The following is a 19,523-nucleotide window of genomic DNA, read 5'->3' on the forward strand; positions in this document are numbered from 1 at the left end:
CTGGTGCTTAACTGCGGTGTGGGGGAAGGAAAACGCGCCGCAGGGGCGAATTCAGAGGAGAGGTAGGAAAGGGAGAAAAATGGACAAATCAGCAGGAGCAGCGGCGCGGGGAATAAAAAAGAAGGAGCGCAAAGTGAAGCAACATATTACACACACACACACACGTACACATACACGCGCAATCAAGCCGCGAGAAGCCACGGGGCAGCAGCAAAAGGGAAAGCAACCCCGCTCCTCAGTCATGCCACAAACTCCCAAACAGCATTGCCGTTTTATCCGCCTACGGCTGCGAAAGGGAGACTCCCTCGCTCGAGTTTCACGGTACGAAGTGAGCGCAGACGACCGTTGGCGGACACGATTCCCAAAGCATCGAATATAATGCTGTCCATGTCTTCTTCCAAAATCTTAATGTCACACTCTTTGCAGGAACGCGCGCCAAAGGTTGTCTTGGGCGGGTTGCCCTGCAGCGGAGGCTCAAGCCGTGTTGATGTGTCTCCCCCACGCTGCCTGCAGCAACGCGGTGGCCAAACTTCTGGGCTTTCATACGCAATATAATGCAGGCCCAACAATACCGCCAACTCCTCATACATGGCATAACGGAAACCGTGTGGAAACAGTTCCACAACCACGCTCCCTGGTGACATGGTCATGATGTTTACCATTCCCGCCCCATGGGAGGCGATGAAAATAGAACTGTTATGCATGAAGGAAGCCTGCTGGGCATACGACATGGAGCTGAAAGTCTGCCTCGACACAGAAACTCCATAAGGGTTTAAAAGTGTCTGCAGCTTCTGCTGCCAAATAATCTCATCAAAGCGTCGCTCATTTAAGCGCTGAAGCAACAAGACACTATGATCAGCCGGACGGGGAGAAATTTTGTAATAATGCAACAGGCAACGCCGAAAGAGACTCGCTTGTGCACGCGTTCGAAACCAGCGAAAGCGCTCCCATCGCGTGACAATCCACAAGGCATGTTGACTGCTCTCTTTTTCAGCAGAGCCCGGCGTAGGGGTTGCCGGAGGCACTTCCTCATCACGCGGGCAGAAAAAGCCGCCACTGGACATCGCCGTTTTGTAAAAAACTTCAGTTAAGCGCAGCGTGTTTTTCGCAGGAGCGCGGGCAGGGAGAACAAAGTCAATACCCCACCCCGCCATCAGTTCAAGGAAGGGCGAGCCACCACGAAACACGGCGTGAAACCACCGCAGAATAACCCTTTGGAAGGGCTCATCCAGCCTTGGCGCGGGGTACGACGCACAAACGTTGCCGTAGAGAACTGTCAATTGCACGCGAAGCCGCTTGGCGGCGGTTTCGCCTCTTGACGCCCGCCGACACTGGAATGAGCAGGGGGCAAGGTAATCCATCAGGAAGGTCATGAGGTGCGGCGCGTCCTTCGTAGTGTGTCCCATGCGACAAAGATCAGAGACGAGGTAGTGGAGCCGCAGCGTTTCGTTGCGTTGCAAAAAGTGCTGACAAGGCGGCAGTGGCCTGGACCATGGCAGCGTGGGGCTTGGCTTCACCACGACGAAGCGGTCCCGCCTCTGCTGAAAGCATCCTTCGTGTGTTCGCACGGTTCCAATCCCGCCGGGCTGTGCGTCTGGGTTGTCTGCTTCCTCCGCCCCATCCTGCAACTCCGGCCCTCTGGCGCAGTACGGCGGCACCACGACTCCCTCCTGCGGGGCGACCTCGCCGGCCGTGTGAGGAAGTGCGAAGAGGCAGAGGGACGCGAGGCAGAGGGCCGCCGCCACATGCCGCGGGCGCTTCATGCAATTCCCCCTCTCCCCTGTATGTGCTGGAAAAACAGGGCACACAAGAGCAAATAACAAAAAAAATCCAAAACAAAAAAACAGCCGGAGCAAAACTCACACGCGCACGCACACACAAAGGGAAACATACCAATGCAACCTTTTGACAGCCGCAGTTTTGGCTGCCGTCAACAACACGAGTGAAGCACTCGTGCCGACGTTACGGGTCGTCAGCGAAGGGGGAAAAAAGAGAGGGAGGGGAGAGCAAAGGATATACACACACAGCACAGGAGAGTTTATTCCTCAACCCCGCCAGAAAAGATAAAGCTCAACGATTCCCTCGCAGCAGCAAGAATTAACTGCGACAGCTGCCCGTAAATAATACCTGGAGGGACGTGATGCTTTATTTCGTCCAGCGAACACACCATAACCATCTGCTCAAGCGAAACATACTTGGGCAAATCTCGAACACCAAGAGTGTTTTTAATCACTTCTGCCCGCTCCAATGACACAGCAGCTTCGCGCCTTTGCTGGCTGTTGTGTCCCGACCCACGAGATGGCAGAAGCGTTAACGGGGTTACCGCCCTTCCACTGAACTCAATATTCGATAGTAAAGACCCCATTTCTTTAGCAAGGGCAGCCGCAAGTGCAACATGTACCCAGTTGTAGAATTCCTCCGGCGTGGTGTTCGCCACAAAGGAGTTCCAATCGGCGTAAAGGGCATAATTATGAACGCCAGCGGTATCCTTGATAAAGTGCACGAAGTCTTCACCACGAAGGCCCTCCTGCTTCGCATTCAAAATAAATGAATCGTACGTCATCTGGGACATAAACTCGCAGTCGTCCGTGGCCCACCTCCTTCTAGACCCCAGGCGTGTCAAGGATTCCTCAGCCGCGGAAGTAAGCCCAGTAACAGTTCCCGCAGGCGTCACTAAAGCGGAATTATTCGTGCTGCCTGCTTCAGACTTGCCACCAGCAGGGATCTTCTCGCTTGCAGGTGCGACGGCGGCAGCGATAAAATTGCGCCCACTTTCCAAATATCTGACATGAGCGCCAGGAATCGCATCTGCTGCCTGCAGTAACTTCGAGTAAAATTCCGCGGTGTTGCCAAATCCATCCAGTGCCCCAGCAACAGGCCGAGTGAGCAGCCCTACGGCGCCGGTTGCGACGCCCGTACAAAACCCAGCGAGACCGGTGGCTCGCGCGCCGCTCAGTGGGCGAGCAACGACGCCCTCAATACCATCACGGAGTCCCTGCGCCATACCTCGCAAGACGCCGCTCCTATTCAACGGGTCACTACTTCGCTCATCCTCCCCCCTTGCTTCAAGCCAGTCATTGTCCCACGAGAGGGTTGCCGCCGTCCGGCTGCCTACGCGGGAGAGCAGCCCAACCGTGTGCAGCGTCGAGGAGGTAGTTGCAAGAAGAAATTCACGGGCACCCTTCACAGGGTTCATATCCGCCACCTCAACGACAAACGACTGAACCCCCTTTCGTAAGCCGCCTAATAGTGCAATGGGATTTCCCAGAATCTCAAGGGAACCAACGACCTTGTAGAGCTGAAACATCAGCTGACTGCGATACGAGGGCCAGAGCAGCGCCACTAATGCAGCATATGGCGAGCTTCCACGCTGACTCACATCCATTCTTTCCACCCCACTGATGCTCAAGGGAGCCCGCTCCACAGATGGTATAAACCGGCTTCCAAGAGGCATACCCAGAAAAGGATCAAACTTTCCATCGCTACGGCGTGTGAGAGTAAGATCTAAATCAATGCGTGAAACATGCAAGTGCGTAATGCGGCAGTTATAAATAGGAATGCCCTCAAGCGAGGAAGATGATGATGTGGGACCGCCAGCCTGGTTGCCGCTTCCCAGCACCTGCTCAGCAGCGGCGCGAGTAGGCACGGTTTGCTGGGTGGCCTCCCAGGCACAGACGCCAGCCTGACGCAGCAGAAACAGTAAGGAATCGGTTAGTTTCAGCGTCACTGGAGCCACATCAAGGGAGAGGTGCTGCAGCGGAATGGTCACACCTTTCCCGGACGCACGTTCCCTCGTCCTCACGGCTGTGGGTTCCCCCGGAGCAAGAGCGTGCATCTTCACCGACAAGGAGGGCTTGACCGCCTTGCTGTCAGACGCACCCAGACGCCTCTCTTCGCTGTTTAGCTCCATGACAACAGGGTACGCTGGTCGAGGGTTGGTGCAGTCAATAACAGCCAAGCGTCCAACGTCTAGGCGGCCAAAATAGTGCCTTTCATTTGTAGAAACAACACCGTAGATTCCAAGGGCCTGAACGAGGACGAGGTCAAGCTCACGACACTTGAGGGCGGCGAGTACCTCGGCGTTAGTGGACCCCTCAGCAGTGATGCCTCGGCCCACGCGAAGCTGATTCCTCATCACTAGTGCCGCCAGCGGCGATGCTTGCAAGGCGGTCTCGTCCCTTGGGACACATATAGAGGCGATATACAGTGAGAGGGCGCGAATAAACGTCTCCACGTGAATGATATACTGAGGTTGAAATAAAAGCCTGCTTTCAAGCGAGCGGTCCGCGGTAACGGAGACGTAGTAGCGTTGAATACTATAGTCATACGTGCAGAGAACAAACATCTCTGCAGATGCCTTTATAGCCCCACGTGCCGCAGCCGCTTTTGCCAAATCAACGATGCACTGCTGAGGAGGCCGCTTCCCGTCAAACAGGGTGAGACGCATGACATGGGCGGTATCACCGCTCTCAAAACAGGTTACACCGTCCGTGAAGGGCAAGACAACGTAGGCACGTGCAACTTGCTGCGAAGCTGAAGGCGCCTTTCGCACGTGTTCATATTGTAGCGAGCGTCCAGTACGATTTTCTACAACTACCGGCACATTCCCATCCAAAGAGAAGTCCACGTAAAAAATCCCATTTTTTCTCCAAGGGGTGATGGAGAGACACGCAAAACGTTCACACGTCGGTGACTCTCCCGCCATCAACGGAGTCCGCATGCTCGTGTAGACGGCCACGCCTGCCTCTACAACGCCTGGCGGCAACACCAGCTCCCCCGTTTCCGTCACTCTCTCATGCAGCTGATGCCGCATGGCAATGGGCACGTTGTCGCCGGAGAGGGTAACCAGCTTGAGCGGCTCAGACCACATAAATAGCTCCTCCCCGTTTCCACCGTAACGCAGCTGCAATAGTGGATCGGACGCCGATGCCACGGCAAAGACCGTCCATTCCTTCGTTGTCTGTGGCTCAATGATGCTGGGCTCCGTCATTCCCACAGAGAGCACTGTTAAGGAGAAGACGTGGCTCTGATTGCGGAACACCCACAGGGGTTCCAGACGAATTGCAGGAGTGGGGGTGAACACGTTTTTCATCCCTCCCAAGCGTTGGGCCCTGAAGATGCGAACCACGTCCCCGTCCACAGTTTGAAGCATGCCTGAAACGGTTGGGGCGTTGCAAGTAAACAGTTGCGAGCAAATCGCATTGGGACCACCTGCCGCAATTCGTACCGTGACCGCGGCATCAGGCCTCCGCCGCAGCTGCTCCCGAAAGATTGGTAGCGTCAGAGGCAACTCATGTCCCGGGAGAAGCCCCTCCGCATCCTTCTGCCCCGGCATTAGGGCATTCGACGCGTCGTAGACTCGCACAGGAAACGGCAACGCATTCATCAGAATGGCTGCCGCACGCACAATGAATTTACCGTGCGCCGCATGCTCCACCAAAAGGGCGGCCGTTTTCCCACCAAGTGGATCCTTTATGGCCACCGCCGTAGTTCCTCTGAAAGTGAGCGGTAGAGGTCTGACAGAGGAGAACTGCACACCATCCGCGAACTCGCACGTTAAATCCACCAGAAATACTTCTCCCTCAGGGCATTGGGAGAAGAAATTGAACTCTTCTCCTCCACGCAGCAGCGTCCGTGTGTGCGCGGCCGCATCTGAGGGGGAGGGTACCACGTTTACAGCAAGCACCGCCCCCGTCTCATTCAAGAGAGTCACCGTTGGACAGACACGCAATTCTACTTCATAGCGGGACAGAAGGCGTGAGGGGCGGGGCGCACTCTCCAACGCAACCCGTCGTGTCAGCAGCAAGAGAATACGCATCTCCTCCCTTTCAGCCAAACCCTCATCATGCTGTTCCTTTTCGAGAGTTAACGGAATCACAAGTGTGTCATCTCCTTCCATGTATGCGCGCCTAGGAGCAACAACAACGTCGTCGTTAATCGCATTTGCAGACATTCCCTTCTCTCCATGTGTGAGAAGCGTAAATGCGCTAACTAAGCTTTCCAAGGTAACAAGTGAGTTCCTTGCCTTGAATCGCCACTCTCCAACGGTCAGTGAGAAAGGATGACGGAGGCAGGGAAGCGGTGCGTAACGTGTTTCCTTTGGATGGACCCTGCATGGATCAGAAGGCGTTCCTGGCAAGCATACGACGTGTGTGGCAAGCTCATTCTTTATTTCGACAGACGTGGTGATGTCAACAATGCGCTCCTTCTCATCCAGGCGCATCACGGCATCTAACGCGCCAATAGAGGGCCCAGAAAGTAGAAAGCGATACGTTGCCCCACGCTGCAGCGCAGACAAGTTCACCTCGGTACCGAACATGCCGGGGTTCTCGTCGTACGCGTCGACCTCTTCCTTGCCGTCGAGGATGACGCGGAATCGAGTTTGGTTGTGGTGAAAAAGGCTTGTCTTGACGAGTTTGCCCGGCGGCAGACGGCAGAGCTGCGTTCGTGCCTTCGGACTCGTCTGGTTCACCTGAGTTACCGCCAAAAGGAGGAGCGGAACGCCGGTACAGTTGAGAAACGAGTATGCCCCTGAGCGCTGCAAGTCAAAACGAAAGCGAAGAAGACGCAACGCCGTCACTAACGGCAGCGTCAGGGAGAGTTCAGGACAAGTCAGGGCTCCTTGAAGGGAGAACCCACCACCGGTGTATCGTGCGTACTCCACTGCCACTTCAGGTGAGACAAGAAGAACATCACGTGAAGGCTGCAGTTGTGGGTAGTCTGTAACACGTACCACGGTTGAGGCTGTCCACTTCATGCGATTCAAGCTACGATTCCCTTTTGCCATGAGGGCAGAATTGCCAAGAACAACGGCCACCTCCGGTCTGTAGAAGTCATTTGTTAAAATGAGTTCGACCCAAGCTGCGGAAGCAGCGAACTCAATCAATGGCGTCACTTCCCCTTCACGCGACCACAACAAGGATGGCTCAGCATGGGAGGAAGCATAATCTACAGCTCCAGTGTACGTCTTCCCGCTCGTTACGAACTTCCTGTTGTCTTCCTCGTCACTGTGTTGCGCGGGTTCTACGGTTGCGGTTAATTCCATGGTGCATCCTATATGATTCAAACCCTGGCGTAGCTGCTTGAGGGTACCATAGAGAAGTTGGAGGTTCCCCGCCGAAAGCGTGAAACTGGTGGTCGATAGAATCGCCCGCACCACTGTCATGCCGGCATTTGTGTGGTCCTCCTTCAGTTTGTGGTGCTTGACGTGCACCATCAGGCCTGTGGGGTCCTTCGTGATGCAGCCACTGTCGCACAAGATGGACACATTTGAGAGCGCCACTTCGCCAGCCTCATCTATGAAGTCTCGTACGCCGCGGTTGCCCTCATAGCAGTTCTTCTCCAGCCTGTAACGTGCGTACGCCTCACCGGAGACCTCGATCGATTGATGCTCCGACCACAGGCTCAGCGCAACATCGGTCGAGGCATCAATCGCCACCTGCAGGTTATACCAACGCGCGGTGCCCAAGGGCACGCCGGCAGCCGCCTCTAGTGAAGGGAACGGAGTTCCAGAGTCCGCGGCGGTGGGCAGTTCAGTGGGTGCCAGCAGGAGCGAACGCGCACCCAATTCGACGTAATCCATCAGCTTTCCGCCTCCTGTGACAAACGGCACCCCCTCAATCACGACCGTGAGGCCCGGATCTACCACGATAGGCGGCTTCAAGCTGCCATCGGGAGCCACAAACATGGACACAAACAACTTTGCGTGGTTAACGCCTTTAAGAATTATTTTATTGAGTGAGGCACTTTCATTGGTCGCCTTGGCAAAGCGGAGAAGCGATCCCCGTCTCCCACCCAGCATGAGGTCCGTGCTCAGACAATAATCACCTCTAATGATGAGGAGCCGATCGTTGGGATCCCCAACAGAGCTGCAACTCCACAAGGCACCAGCATCACGCACAGGACGAGACGGCAAGCGTGACGCGGTTACTCTTCGCGTGCGATGAACACCCGAGGCAACATGTAAAAGAACATGCTCATTCAGCGTGCTTAGAAGCGTCGGTGACAAGGTAAGCCTTACCGCATGTGCGCGGGCAATGATACTTACAAGGCGCGTTGGAAGTTGTTCGTGCAGCAATATATCCCCGCCTCCAGCCTCGCCTTCATCTGTGTGGGGTTGGGACAAGGGCGCTGCTGCCTCGCTCAGAGAAATCTCCTTGCAGAAATACACGGCCCACCGGGACGGCTCATCGAGCGCCCCACTCGGGGCCGTCGCACTGACAAATTCCTTCTGGAAGGTCGCGTCCACAGTGCTTGTGACAGAGAGAACCTGGGCAAGGACCTTCTCATTCACACCAGTGCGACTTTGTTCCCACATTAGGTTACTGAGAGTTACACCAAAAAGGACGGTGGGTTTTTCCACCAACGCCTCATCGTCTGACTGGAGGGCACACACATTCAACGACACCAAAGGAACAGTAAAGACGAACCTGTCGCAGGTCAGCGGGGTTGCAGGCACCTCGGCCGTGGGGGCAAGGCTGGCGTCCACGTTGCGGTGGGCCGCAGCAGAAACGGAGAGCAGAGGCAGAAAGGCCTGCGCGACGGCCTCCACACAGCACTGCAGCGTGTCCCCAAGCGGAATGAAGGCCTCTACGCCACTGAGATGTACCACGACGGACTGAGACAGCGTGACAAGGCTGTTTTCCATAAAACAAGACAAGGACAGATTTTTCACAAAGGGCGGTAGTAGACCCTCTGGGCGGCGGTAGCGTATGACCCCATTTTCGGTCTCAAGCGTCAAGCTTCGTCCTGCCGTGCACGCCTTTTGCTTTAAAACCACCACGGGGAACACAATCTCCATCCTGCCGTTTGTCGCCTCAGAGACGAGGTATTGTCGAGAGAGAAAGAAGCACACACGGACATCGGTCAAAGTCACCATGACAGACTGCTTAAACCCATCTTCTTTCTTCTTTGAGAAAGTGACATTCTGCAGGACATAGCGGTAGAGCGCCTCCGCACTCTTCCAGAGCTCCGCGTAAAACGACATGTCGTAGTTGTTGACAACAAATTTATTTGCTCGAAGGTTCACTTCCCCAACTCCGAGGAACACCTCAAGAGATGAGAGACAGACGAACGCGTATAGGCTATCCATTTTTCGCAGCAGAAGGTTTCCAATGACAATCTTGTACGGTGTGGAGGCATCCACCGGCGTCGAATCACCATCTTTCCAGCTGAGACGTGCCTCCACATTTCGCGCCTCCATTAGCGCCGTACGCTCCATTGTCAGTGAAAGCAGAGCCACACGAATAGTCAATACAGTTTGCTTCTCTACCGGGGAAGAAGAAGGTTGTGCTGCGTCCGTGTTGCCCGCACTGTGCTTGTGCTCCATCGCGAAGAAGCCTTCACGATGCATGAGAGCAATAAAGTTATGCATACGTAGCACAAAATCCACGGTATGGGGCTGAAGTGCGACGATGATTCCATGCGATTCCAGACACACTTGGCGTTCCCTTGGGCCGTCCGCCGCCTCAACGCGAAGTCCGGCGTCATCCGGCCCGGGGGGTTGGCACGGCGGTGAATGTTCTACCTCAGTCAAGGACGCACTGCGGCGGCGAAACAACACAACAACGCCATTGCCGTCCAGAAGCTCAAACGGCCCGTTGATGGCAAACCGTGCCCGCATCAGGGCCTCCTCATGCGAGTCGAAGAAAGCGGAGAGTGTCACGGTTCCAAGAAAGCGAAGTGTCGCGAGGCTCGCGGCGTCGGCGGCGATGGTGGTGAGGTTGGCCCCGCTGACGCATTTTTTCTCACCTTTACCTGCGTTCGCTTCCGCCTTGACAAGGCCGCTTTCCGTCAGTCGGATGGAAAACCGGGGCAAATTAACCGAGACGAGAGACGCCTCAGAAGCAGACGCCTGGTCCACGCTGACCGGCGCGGTGTAATACGGCGGCACTTCTTCCGGCGGCACTCGCGGTGGCAGCACACGCAGCGCATCCCGCACGTGAAGTGCAGAAATGGAAAGACAGGCATCATCCTCAGTTTGGATGTGGATGCGTTTAAAAAAAGATGCTCGCGACTGGGCGTCATTCAAGGATGCCGGCGAAACTATGACGAAGGTGGACCGCGTGTGCGCACGATCATCGGAGGTGACTGACACGGTTGACCGACACTCAGTAAACACACTCTGCGTTTTGGGGAGCTGCGCACTTGCGACGGTGTTGGGGAACCGCAAAGGGTAAAGCCCCTCACAGGCAAAGAACACCCCAGACAGCTTCATTGTGTAGACATTAGAAAAACATCCAAGGCTTCCCATTCCTGCAGGAGATTTACCGTCAAGAACCTCTTCAACGCACTCGTTCGTCACCTTGACGCCCTCTACCGTGAGACGCCAGCTTGGCGCCTGCGCTGGTTCCACTGCGGCAAAAAGTATCTGGAGATCCTTCACTGAAATATCCATCATGGTCAGGGACATAGGGGGCACTGCCCTTACCGGCTTTGAAGCCGGGATAAGGGAACTATACGCATCCGCCTCATCCAAAGCAAAGCGCGCTAAACGGGTCATGAGTTTCGTATCAGCAAAGAGCCTCATGGACTGCAGGGTTGCCTCTACCTTATTAGGGTAGCAAACCCGCGGCTTCTCTTCATACGGTGTGTCAAACTCGTATTCCTTTCGATTATTGCATGATTGTGTGACAAAGATGCGGAGAAACGGCATTGGCGCACGAGTCTGTGTTGTCTCCTCGCTTGCGTCCACCCATTCCAGGATATTCACCTCTGCCGCGTGTTCAAAAGTTGGGGTGAGAGAGATGGGTTCACATGCAGAAAACTCCAGGGTTTTATCTCCATCGCGCTGCTGAAGCTGCACCCGCACAGAAGCTGCGGATAGTTGCGCCAGAGGCTCTTCCCACGGCAGCTCCAAGTGGAGATTGAGCTGATGAACAGTCACGGTCAGCACAGAGGACTTCGCTTCAACGTCGCTGCCAAGTGTGGGGGCACTGTTTTTCGCTGCGCCCCACTCCCCCGCAGGAAGTTCAAAGAAAAGCATGCCGAGAAGTGTGGTCCAAGAGCATCGGGCCGTGTAAATCTGTACCCCATCGAACACCAAATCGGTTGCACTAGCCAACGTCGTGTTGTCCACACCTGTCTGAGACGTTGGCGTAGAGATGCAGCCGCTCTCCAACTCGAACATCCGCTTCTTTTGACTCGCGCGGGCGTCTCGTGCGACGCCATGCAGGTGCTGTTGCCATTGAGGGATATCACGCCTCATAATGCGGCGATTAGGGCTGATATCATCGATGGTAAGCTTGCCTACATGAACCATATGCATCGAGGTTGTCGCGCCGTCAAATTCCCCAACACCGCTAAAGGAATAAAATTGAAGTTGGGCACGTATAACAAAAATATCCGGTTCCTTGATGAAAACAAGGCGCAGCGAGGAGACCGTGACAAGAAACGACACCGACGTCGACCGTGACGATGGGGCTGTTGTGCTCGTCACCTTCCCAGCCGCCGGTGTCGCCGCTGTGGCCTCGGTCTCCTGCACGCCGTTGGCCAAGTGGACCGCACTGAAAATGTTGGCAGCAAGTGCCCGGAGAAGGGTATTCAGCCAGGGCAAGGTAAGCTTGATATCCACCGCCGCCGCCGCCGCGGCATCGGCGGCGTTGCTGTCTGGCGGGCCAATCAGCAGGTGAAGTGCCATATCGCCACCACCGCCCCCAACATACTCGTATCCGCTCTTGTCTGCGTTTGGCACCAATTGTGTGTAGTTCTCCACAAGCAATGAGGCGTGCGGGATGAGTGGAAACCACGCACCGTTGCCTTCGCCAAGGGAGAAGTAAGACATCCCACACAACGTCAGCTGTCCCCGGAGCAACGGTGGCGGTGCAGCCGCAGCGTGACCGCCGGCAGCACGTCCCTCATCGCCTCCCGACACCTCCGCCCTGAGCGTGAGCGTCTCCACGAAGAAGGAGCTGTACGTCTCAGTGTTCAGCAAATCCATTTCTTCCGCAACGTCAGTCGCGAGCAGCAGCTCCAGCGCAGTCACCTCCCCGGCCACGACCGTCAGCCCCGGGGAGCCCTGCGCCTCCCTCGCTGGTGCCGACGCCTGCAGCACTTCCGCATGGACGCCCGGCGCGGCGGGGCAGCCGCGCTTCTCAGAGCCAAGTAGGTTCAACAGACTGACAACGGTGGGGTCATACCGCATGGAGAGCAGCCGCATCCAATACGCGCGAAACACTCCCACTCTGCCCCCCTTCGTGTGGAACGACACAACACTTCGGCCGCCATCGCCGACTTCGTCGTTCCTGCTCTCCAGGGCACAGGTGAAGGAGGCGGGATCCACGCTTCCCCTAAGGCCGGTGCTGGGCGCAAGAAGCGTAAACGATTTCACTTCCTCCCCGTTCTCTGCAATGTACTCAACCCTATCAAGCCCTCCGCACAGGTTTAAAGTTCGCCTCCCAGAGGTGCTGTCGGCGCGGAGTGAAAAGTCGCCAAGGTTCACGGCGACGCACTCTTCTGTCCGGTGAAACTGAAAGCGAAGGCTAAATCGCTTTAGCGTCGTCTCCATGACGCGGCTGGCGTGTGCCGTGGCGTCTGGCAAAACGCACCTGTCTGCGGCCTCCTCCAGGCTGGGAAGCGGCAGCCAAGCTGAGGAAGGAGGGGTCCGCAATAAGGCGGACGACATAAGCAACACCTCCACACAATCGACAAGCGAACGACAAAGCCGTACGTCCAACCCTTCCGCCGCCAAGGAAAGCAAAGAGGAACGGGCGTTATGCGTGGCTGTTAGCCCCTCAAGCACAAATACGTGTTGGCCTGAGGGAGCCGTGACGTGCAAATCCGGTAGACAAATCAGTGTGTTGTACCCCGTGGTACCAGATGACGTCATCTCTAGTATAAATGCGTCCCGCGCGGGAGACAATGGAACCAAAGCCCCCGTTCCATATGAGGAGGGTTCCATGCCCGGGAGTTCAACCTCAACCACGTCCTCGTTGTTCGCGTTACGCAGCGTTACATGCACAAAGTCGACACCTACAAATACACGATGCAGCAGGGGCAAAGCGACGTCGACGGCAGCTGGCGCAGCTCTTTTTCTACAGACCACCTCTCGTGCAATGGCCCATCGGTAGAGCAGACGGAGAAAACTGCGGCATCGAGCCGCTGGAAACGTCATGGCAGTTCCCCCAACAGCGAGTGCCGTGGAGGACTTCAACCGCCACTTTCCGTCATTGTTCATGACTTCGCAGAGGAGGGCTTCTCCAACATTTCCCTCGACGAACTCCAGGCATTTCATGTGCTCATGAAAGAGTCCAAGCGTCGCGGGAGAAACTGTCGCCTTGGCACGCGTCCTCACAAAGACGCTCAGCTGCTCACTAAACACCACTTCCGCTTTGACGAACGATAACACCAAGAGATCACCAACACCTTCGCAATCAAGACAAATTGGCTCTTTCCCACCCATAGAAAAACGCCAGCACATGGTGGGGGCAGACGCGCGCATAAGAAGCTGTTGCCCATTCGGCCTCTCATCCTCACCGTACTGCGCATCCTCCTTCTCCTCTTGTTTAATGCTTAATAGATGGAGGTCGGGAACGCGAAGAAACAGGTTTCTTTCAGTGCCATCGTCAGCATACAAGGGCGTGGTAAGAAGAATTCCGGCAATGATAATATCTACTGTAGGCAAAGATGTAGAACTGCAATGCGGCATAGGCGACTCACAGGAAGGGCCCAAATTCAGCTTCGTGTATTCCGGCAGTAATGCAATAAACTCTCGAACACCAGACACCCACCACTGCAATTCACACAATGGTTGGAGAGTTAGCAAGGTGGTGGTGATGAAACCACTCACCAGCGAATACGTTTCATTAACATTAATGGACATCCAAGGTGCACGCACAATATCGCCACTCTGACCAGAGTCCTCCTCATGCTTCTTCTTTCCATCACGCAAGTCATGCGTCCCAAGTACGACGGATGACAAAGATCCAGTGAAGCCCACAAAGGCACTTCCAATAACTAGACTAAATCCAACACGATCTTGCTGGGGAGCTGCACTTTTAGCGTATTTACACTTCACATCATTGAGGTCGAGCTTTAGACGCTGTTGCAGATTCGCTAGGTACGAGAGCAGAGGTTTTTTTTTGGTCATATCGCTCCTCCAGAGGTCTGGCCCAATCTCTAGATCGACATGTGGGAGATCCAACAAAATGACAATGGGATTTGTGGACGCCACCGTGGATGCTGATGCTGATGCTGATGCTGCTGCTGCCGAGGATGAGGATGCCATGAAAGGCCCCACACGTCTTGTTGCAAGCTGCTGAAGAAATTTTTGGCCAAAGGCCCATTCTGCCTCAATGCCACCACCTGCTACAACCTCCTGTTCCTTTGGCTCGGCTGTGGCGGCGCGCTCACTGGCTTCACCCCGTCCAAGCCACCGCCACCACCGGCCACTGCCCGACTCGACGCTCTCGTTGACAAGCTGCTTCCGCTTCTTCACTTCTTCAATAAATAACTTCTGTTGCCTCATAGACTGTCTTTCCGCCGTTAGCTCAGCGTACGCCAGGCACCGCAAAAACACAAGTTGCTCTACTGTGAGGAGCTCTTCCAGAGCATGTAGAGTATTTCTCTCATCTGTTGTAAGAGGTGGAAGCCATGCTACTCCCTGGAATCGCTTCCATAGTGCACAATACTTTCTTCTGCGCCTTCCAAAGAGTACAACACCTTCGATAAAACGCTGGTGTCCTTTGGCCTCGTTTTTGGATCTTCTGACGTCGTCCATGACACAGTAAAGTGCAAATTTCCAGCGTCGCTGTGGCCATGTGAGTGTCCCCTCGTCATCTTTGGAAAGGAGATGAAGGTGTTGCCTGTAGTTCAACCCCAATAAGCCATTTTTGAGTGAGTCATTAATGATCGTCAAAAATCCAACAACTCCAAAGGAAGCTCGAAGACGAATGGGAGCTGTCGCAATCACAGAAACCACAGGTCGTTTCACATCTTCCACGACAGCATCTGCGCTATAGTTGGGGTTGGGTAAGTGTAGCAGCACTGTGATACCCTCCGCCTGCAGAATGTTCATCGCCTTCCGCCACGTTGGTGATGCAGCCTTCTGGTTCGCCCCCTCCGCACCGTGTTGCTGCTTTACGGCATGGAGAGACACCCGTAGCCCGCCCACCACCAACTTCTTGCAGTATAGCATCGATAGATCCATGATGAAGCGATCCTCCCACTCCTCATCCGTGGTGGTGATGTACACGCTGTCCAACGTCACACGAAGTGCACAGGTAAAACACGGAGCGAGACCATGATAGTCCACGACGTAGTTCAAGGACACGTCACGCAGCACCACATGGATATTCCGTTTAATCGTCTCAGTGAGCTGTTCAACGTAGGAGAGCTTTTTTTTCCTCTCAGCTCCTGTGCCGGGCATAGGCGGGGCACCCATCATCCCAAGCTCATGACCCTCATCAGCTCGGCCGCCTAACCGGCCCGCCTCAAACGTATTTAATTGTTTCTGCTTCACCGCCATGAAGCGGGCGGCGTCTTCGTCGGCGTTGTGCGGCCTGGCGCGCAAAAGGCCGAATACAATCTCCACCCCAATAACCTCCAGACTAATGGGCTCTCGATCAACGGCTGACCACGGAACACTAATCTTGAGCTCCTTCACTACTCCCTTGACAACGGTGAAGGGCATCATAAGCGCCTGCGCCGTCGCCCTTGCGGCATCACCGCCGTCCGCCTCCTCGCGGCTTCCGACCTCCTGTCGCCCCTGAAAGAGGGAAAGGGCGATCTGGTCGACAATGTTCGTTCGCAGCTCCAGATCCCGCAGCACTAACTCTCCAGACCAGAGGGAGACGCGCAGTTGCTCCTCATTGAGGTCACAGATAAATCGATTGAGGTACGTCGCCAGCAGCACAGAGAGCTGCCTTTCCAGCATGGCACGCCACTCTCTCCACACGCTAGGCGTTTCTCTCTCTCTCCCACTACCTCTCGCACGCTATTTGCTACTTTTCTTCCCTTCTTTTCTCACCCTCCTTCTCAACGGCAACATAGATCAACAGCAAGGAGACGGGCAACCGAACCAGGAAAAACCCCCTTTTCCCGCCAAGCACACAGGCGAGCGTGAGAGAAGCAGACAAGGCACTCGGCAAGCAAAGTGGCCCAAACGCAAAAGAATATCCTTCAATTCTATAACTATCTCTCTCCCCCCCCCCCCTCTCGCCACCTCAGAGGTAACTATTATTGTAATGCGTATACGTCGATAAAGGAGATATAGACACACACACACATATATATATATATTAGACTATCTCTTCCTGACACATGGGCAAATCAGAGAAACACACAGGAAGACGAAAGCCAACTCTCTTTTTTTTTCCCCCCTTTCACCGCCGGCCTCCAACACGGCGAGGGATTACCTATAACGGAGAATATAGACATGCGAGAAGCATCCACGGGCAACGGCAAGGCGGGTGTTTCCGCAAGGGAAAGGAGGAGACACCAGAGAAGTGCGATAGGTTCCCCCACAGCTCTCCCTCCCGCAAGAAAAAAAAGGAAAAGAAAAAGAAAAACACAATAAAATAACACCAATTTGGAAAAGTAACAACAAAAAGAGAGTATGTACATATAATTCATTCAGTGGCTGATAATAATGCATGGACAGTCATCCTCATCTTCTCTGCTGTAAATAAACTTTCAAGTTCTTCGATTTCCGGCGAAATTTACTCATCCCAGAACTCTCTTGTGAGTAGCTGCGTCGCCAGCACCTCCTTGAACTTCTCCACTGATACATGCCCCTCCGCATCGGCAGCACGCTCAATTGCCTCCTCTTTCTCAGGGGAAAGGCCAAGGTTCCCCTCGCCAGCAGCTGTTGCCAAGTTCTTGCATGTATTCCGTAGCTGACTTACTGTCACCCAGCGCTGCTTCGTCACATCTATGAGATCAAACATCGTTTCAAGGTCCTGCTCTGTGAAGAGCGGCGTCGACGTCCTCGCTTCTAGCATGAGCCGGACCTCTTGCCGCAAAAAGGCACGAGGGTCCTCCGGTTTGTGGTAGATTAGTAACTGAAGAAAGTGTGCAAAAAGGTTGTTGAGCTTGTGCTGCTTGACGTACATGTAGGTGCGCGCCACCCGGTCGCCTGCGTCTGACGCCTCCATTATCGCACGGAGCGCTATTCCTCTTTTCCCTCCCACACGCAGCACTTTCCGGGGACTGCAAACGCAAGCCAGCAACTAGAAAATAAAACAAAGGAGGATGGGCAGGTAAAATAAATGGGGAATGGAACGCGATCGAAAAACAAATAAAGAAAACAAATTAATCGGCTCGGGCACACTCAAAAAATTACCAGGCAAAAAAAACAGGTAAAAACAAAGGGTACATACACGGACACCACTGATAAGGGCTGGGGGTGTGACACAGGGGAAGGGACCCGAACATGGCTCAGAGACGCATACATACGTACATACTCTCCTCTTTCTCCTCTGGCCTCTTGCCGATTGAGTCACCTCGTAAAGCATACATATATACATACACACACACACACACATATATATATATATATGTATATACCGCTTTTCTTACTTCATACTCCACGCAAGTATTACAAGCCCGCTACTTCAACTTCGCCCTTTGCAAAACTTCCCCTCGCAATACGTAAATGCGGACGCACTACCGCACAGAAAAAGGGAAGGAGAGATATACAGAATGAGAAAGGACAGTGTACATGTTGCAGTAGAAATGCAAAGAAAGGCAACTACCGGATGAAGATCAAAATGAAACTTTTCTCCTTCAGTAGCGTCTTCGGCGTTGTCGTTCCAAACTAACCACGAGCGCCGCCCGCTCCAATCGCTTTTGATACGCCTCCAGTCCACTCAACAGGCTTGAAAGCTCGTCTTCTAATAACTTTGAGCTGTCATTAGTGTCGTATTCAACTGCATCGAGGAGCTGGTACGTATTATTCGCTGGCGGAGTTGCGGCGTACAAACTGCGATGCGTCGTGGGGTAAGGAGAATAAGAGGGAATAAGAGGCTCCTTCGCATCTCTTGACTGCCTGTCCATCTGCTGCAACGGAAAAACGCCGGTGGAGCGCCTAGGTGGGGTCCCGTAGGCACCAAGAAAACGTATAAGATCCTCATTCTCTAAAGGCTGAGAACGAGAACTTGGGACTGGTTGTGAACGTGCACGAGGCGCATTGATCCGCGACGCCACGTAAGGGGTTCCAAGCAAAGACGGCCGCTGACTCATTCGCCCTCGCAGTGGGCCATGCACAATCTCATTTCTGCCGTCCACTCGGCCATCGCTAAATGCTTGTGGTACGCCACGCCCACCCCCAAGACTTTCTCTTGTTAAAGAATGCATATTATGATCTTCGCCGCGTGTACTTTCACCAGGCCTTGTCCACGAGAAGGGTCTTCCGTGAGCAGCGGAAGTGCCGGATGGACGTTCACTGCTTCCATAGCCTCTCGCGGAATTAGTTGTCGGATCGTCCCTCCCTGCACGGGACGACCGTGCCGCCATTTTCTCCTCCGGTGGCTTGACTGTACCGTCAACCTTCGATGGTATTCTCTTTTCCACGTTTTCCCTCAGGGCACTTTGCCCAGCGGAGGCCGCGGCACGAGAGAAATAGCCCTTATCTCCGTCTGACGTGGTTGACGCTCGTACGCCAGCAGAAGGCGGAGGAGGTCTTTCGTCCACTCGGCCAAGGTTGTTCCCTTCCCTTGCGAATTTCCTCGGATCTGCTGTTCTACTCGCCGCGGAACCCGCACCAGAAGCCAAAGTGGTTCCTTTTGGTGATACATTTTCTGTGGAGGGTGACAACTTCCGCGCTACTGCATCCCGTGCGAGGCGCCAGCTACTGATGGCTGGCCCCGTTTCCTGCGCCGCCGCCCCCACCCCACCGTTTGGCCTGTATGGAGGAGCTTGACGAGCGGTCGCACCCGGAGCGGGTGCCGTCGCATTGGGTCGCGTGGAGGAAGTAGCCGACGCCGTCATTTTTGAGCGTGCGTGGGCATCCATGGGCGTAGCTGACGCGCGGCTTTCCGACCAAAAGCAGCACCGGCCACGTCGCGCAGGGGCGTAGAACTTCCCAGTGGCGTGTCCCGATGGTCTTCCAAATTTCACTGCCACCTTCCTTGCAGGCGTAAAGGGCGGTGGTTGCAGATTACAGCAAATGTATTGGCGGCAAACCCTGGTGCTGGAGAAGCAAGAACAACAAGGAAAAATGGGCAACGATGCAGACACATTCATCTTCACTGGGGTTCTTTAAAGCATACAGAGAACAGGCAAGGTATTATTGCATCATCGCGCAGGTGCCACAAGGCGCGGGAGCAAATTTTTTGTTACGCATATAATTACCTGCAAGCTCGCCGGCTGCCCAGCAAGAAATAATAAAAATGCGCGCGAGAAGCTGGGACGGCGGTGCCCCTCCCTCACCAATAAAAAACAAAAACAAACAAACAAAAAAAACAGAGGGGCCGCTCTACATGCTCCCCACCCCTGCTTAAGTAAAAGAAGAAAAACAGAAACAGTGCGGAGCAAACGTCGCAAGGAGGGATGGAAAGGGGGAAAAAAAAGACACAACACAGCAAAGG

At 54.5% G+C, this 19,523-nt stretch overlaps 4 protein-coding genes across 4 annotated transcripts, besides 5 other annotated features; all 4 read right to left on the reverse strand.

Annotated features, from left to right (window-relative positions):
- The first annotated feature begins 148 nt into the window (after positions 1 to 148).
- Positions 149 to 176: a microsatellite.
- A 96-nt stretch (positions 177 to 272) lies between these two features.
- Tco025E_02599 (glycosyltransferase) lies at positions 273 to 1,763 on the reverse strand (the record flags this gene model as incomplete). The annotated part of the gene is made up of 1 exon (XM_029369524.1): positions 273 to 1,763. The coding sequence occupies one exon, from the start codon at positions 1,761 to 1,763 to the stop codon at positions 273 to 275; it is 1,491 nt and encodes a 496-aa protein (XP_029230333.1).
- A 43-nt stretch (positions 1,764 to 1,806) lies between these two features.
- Positions 1,807 to 1,846: a sequence feature (A-rich).
- A 192-nt stretch (positions 1,847 to 2,038) lies between these two features.
- Positions 2,039 to 15,871, reverse strand: Tco025E_02600 (vacuolar protein sorting-associated protein 13 family protein; the record flags this gene model as incomplete). The annotated part of the gene is made up of 1 exon (XM_029369525.1): positions 2,039 to 15,871. One exon carries the CDS (start codon positions 15,869 to 15,871, stop codon positions 2,039 to 2,041), a length of 13,833 nt encoding a protein of 4,610 aa, XP_029230334.1.
- Positions 15,872 to 16,476: 605 nt separating this feature from the next.
- Positions 16,477 to 16,518: a sequence feature (GA-rich).
- A 137-nt stretch (positions 16,519 to 16,655) lies between these two features.
- Tco025E_02601 (uncharacterized protein) lies at positions 16,656 to 17,090 on the reverse strand (the record flags this gene model as incomplete). The annotated part of the gene is made up of 1 exon (XM_029369526.1): positions 16,656 to 17,090. One exon carries the CDS (start codon positions 17,088 to 17,090, stop codon positions 16,656 to 16,658), a length of 435 nt encoding a protein of 144 aa, XP_029230335.1.
- A 358-nt stretch (positions 17,091 to 17,448) lies between these two features.
- Positions 17,449 to 17,501: a microsatellite.
- Positions 17,502 to 17,721: 220 nt separating this feature from the next.
- Positions 17,722 to 18,948, reverse strand: Tco025E_02602 (uncharacterized protein; the record flags this gene model as incomplete). The annotated part of the gene is made up of 1 exon (XM_029369527.1): positions 17,722 to 18,948. The coding sequence occupies one exon, from the start codon at positions 18,946 to 18,948 to the stop codon at positions 17,722 to 17,724; it is 1,227 nt and encodes a 408-aa protein (XP_029230336.1).
- Positions 18,949 to 19,366: 418 nt separating this feature from the next.
- Positions 19,367 to 19,398: a sequence feature (A-rich).
- The last annotated feature ends 125 nt before the right edge of the window (positions 19,399 to 19,523 follow it).

This window comes from Trypanosoma conorhini (assembly GCF_003719485.1).
Source record: "Trypanosoma conorhini strain 025E chromosome Unknown Tco_14.4_contig_00104, whole genome shotgun sequence".
NCBI classification, from domain to species: domain Eukaryota; phylum Euglenozoa; class Kinetoplastea; order Trypanosomatida; family Trypanosomatidae; genus Trypanosoma; species Trypanosoma conorhini.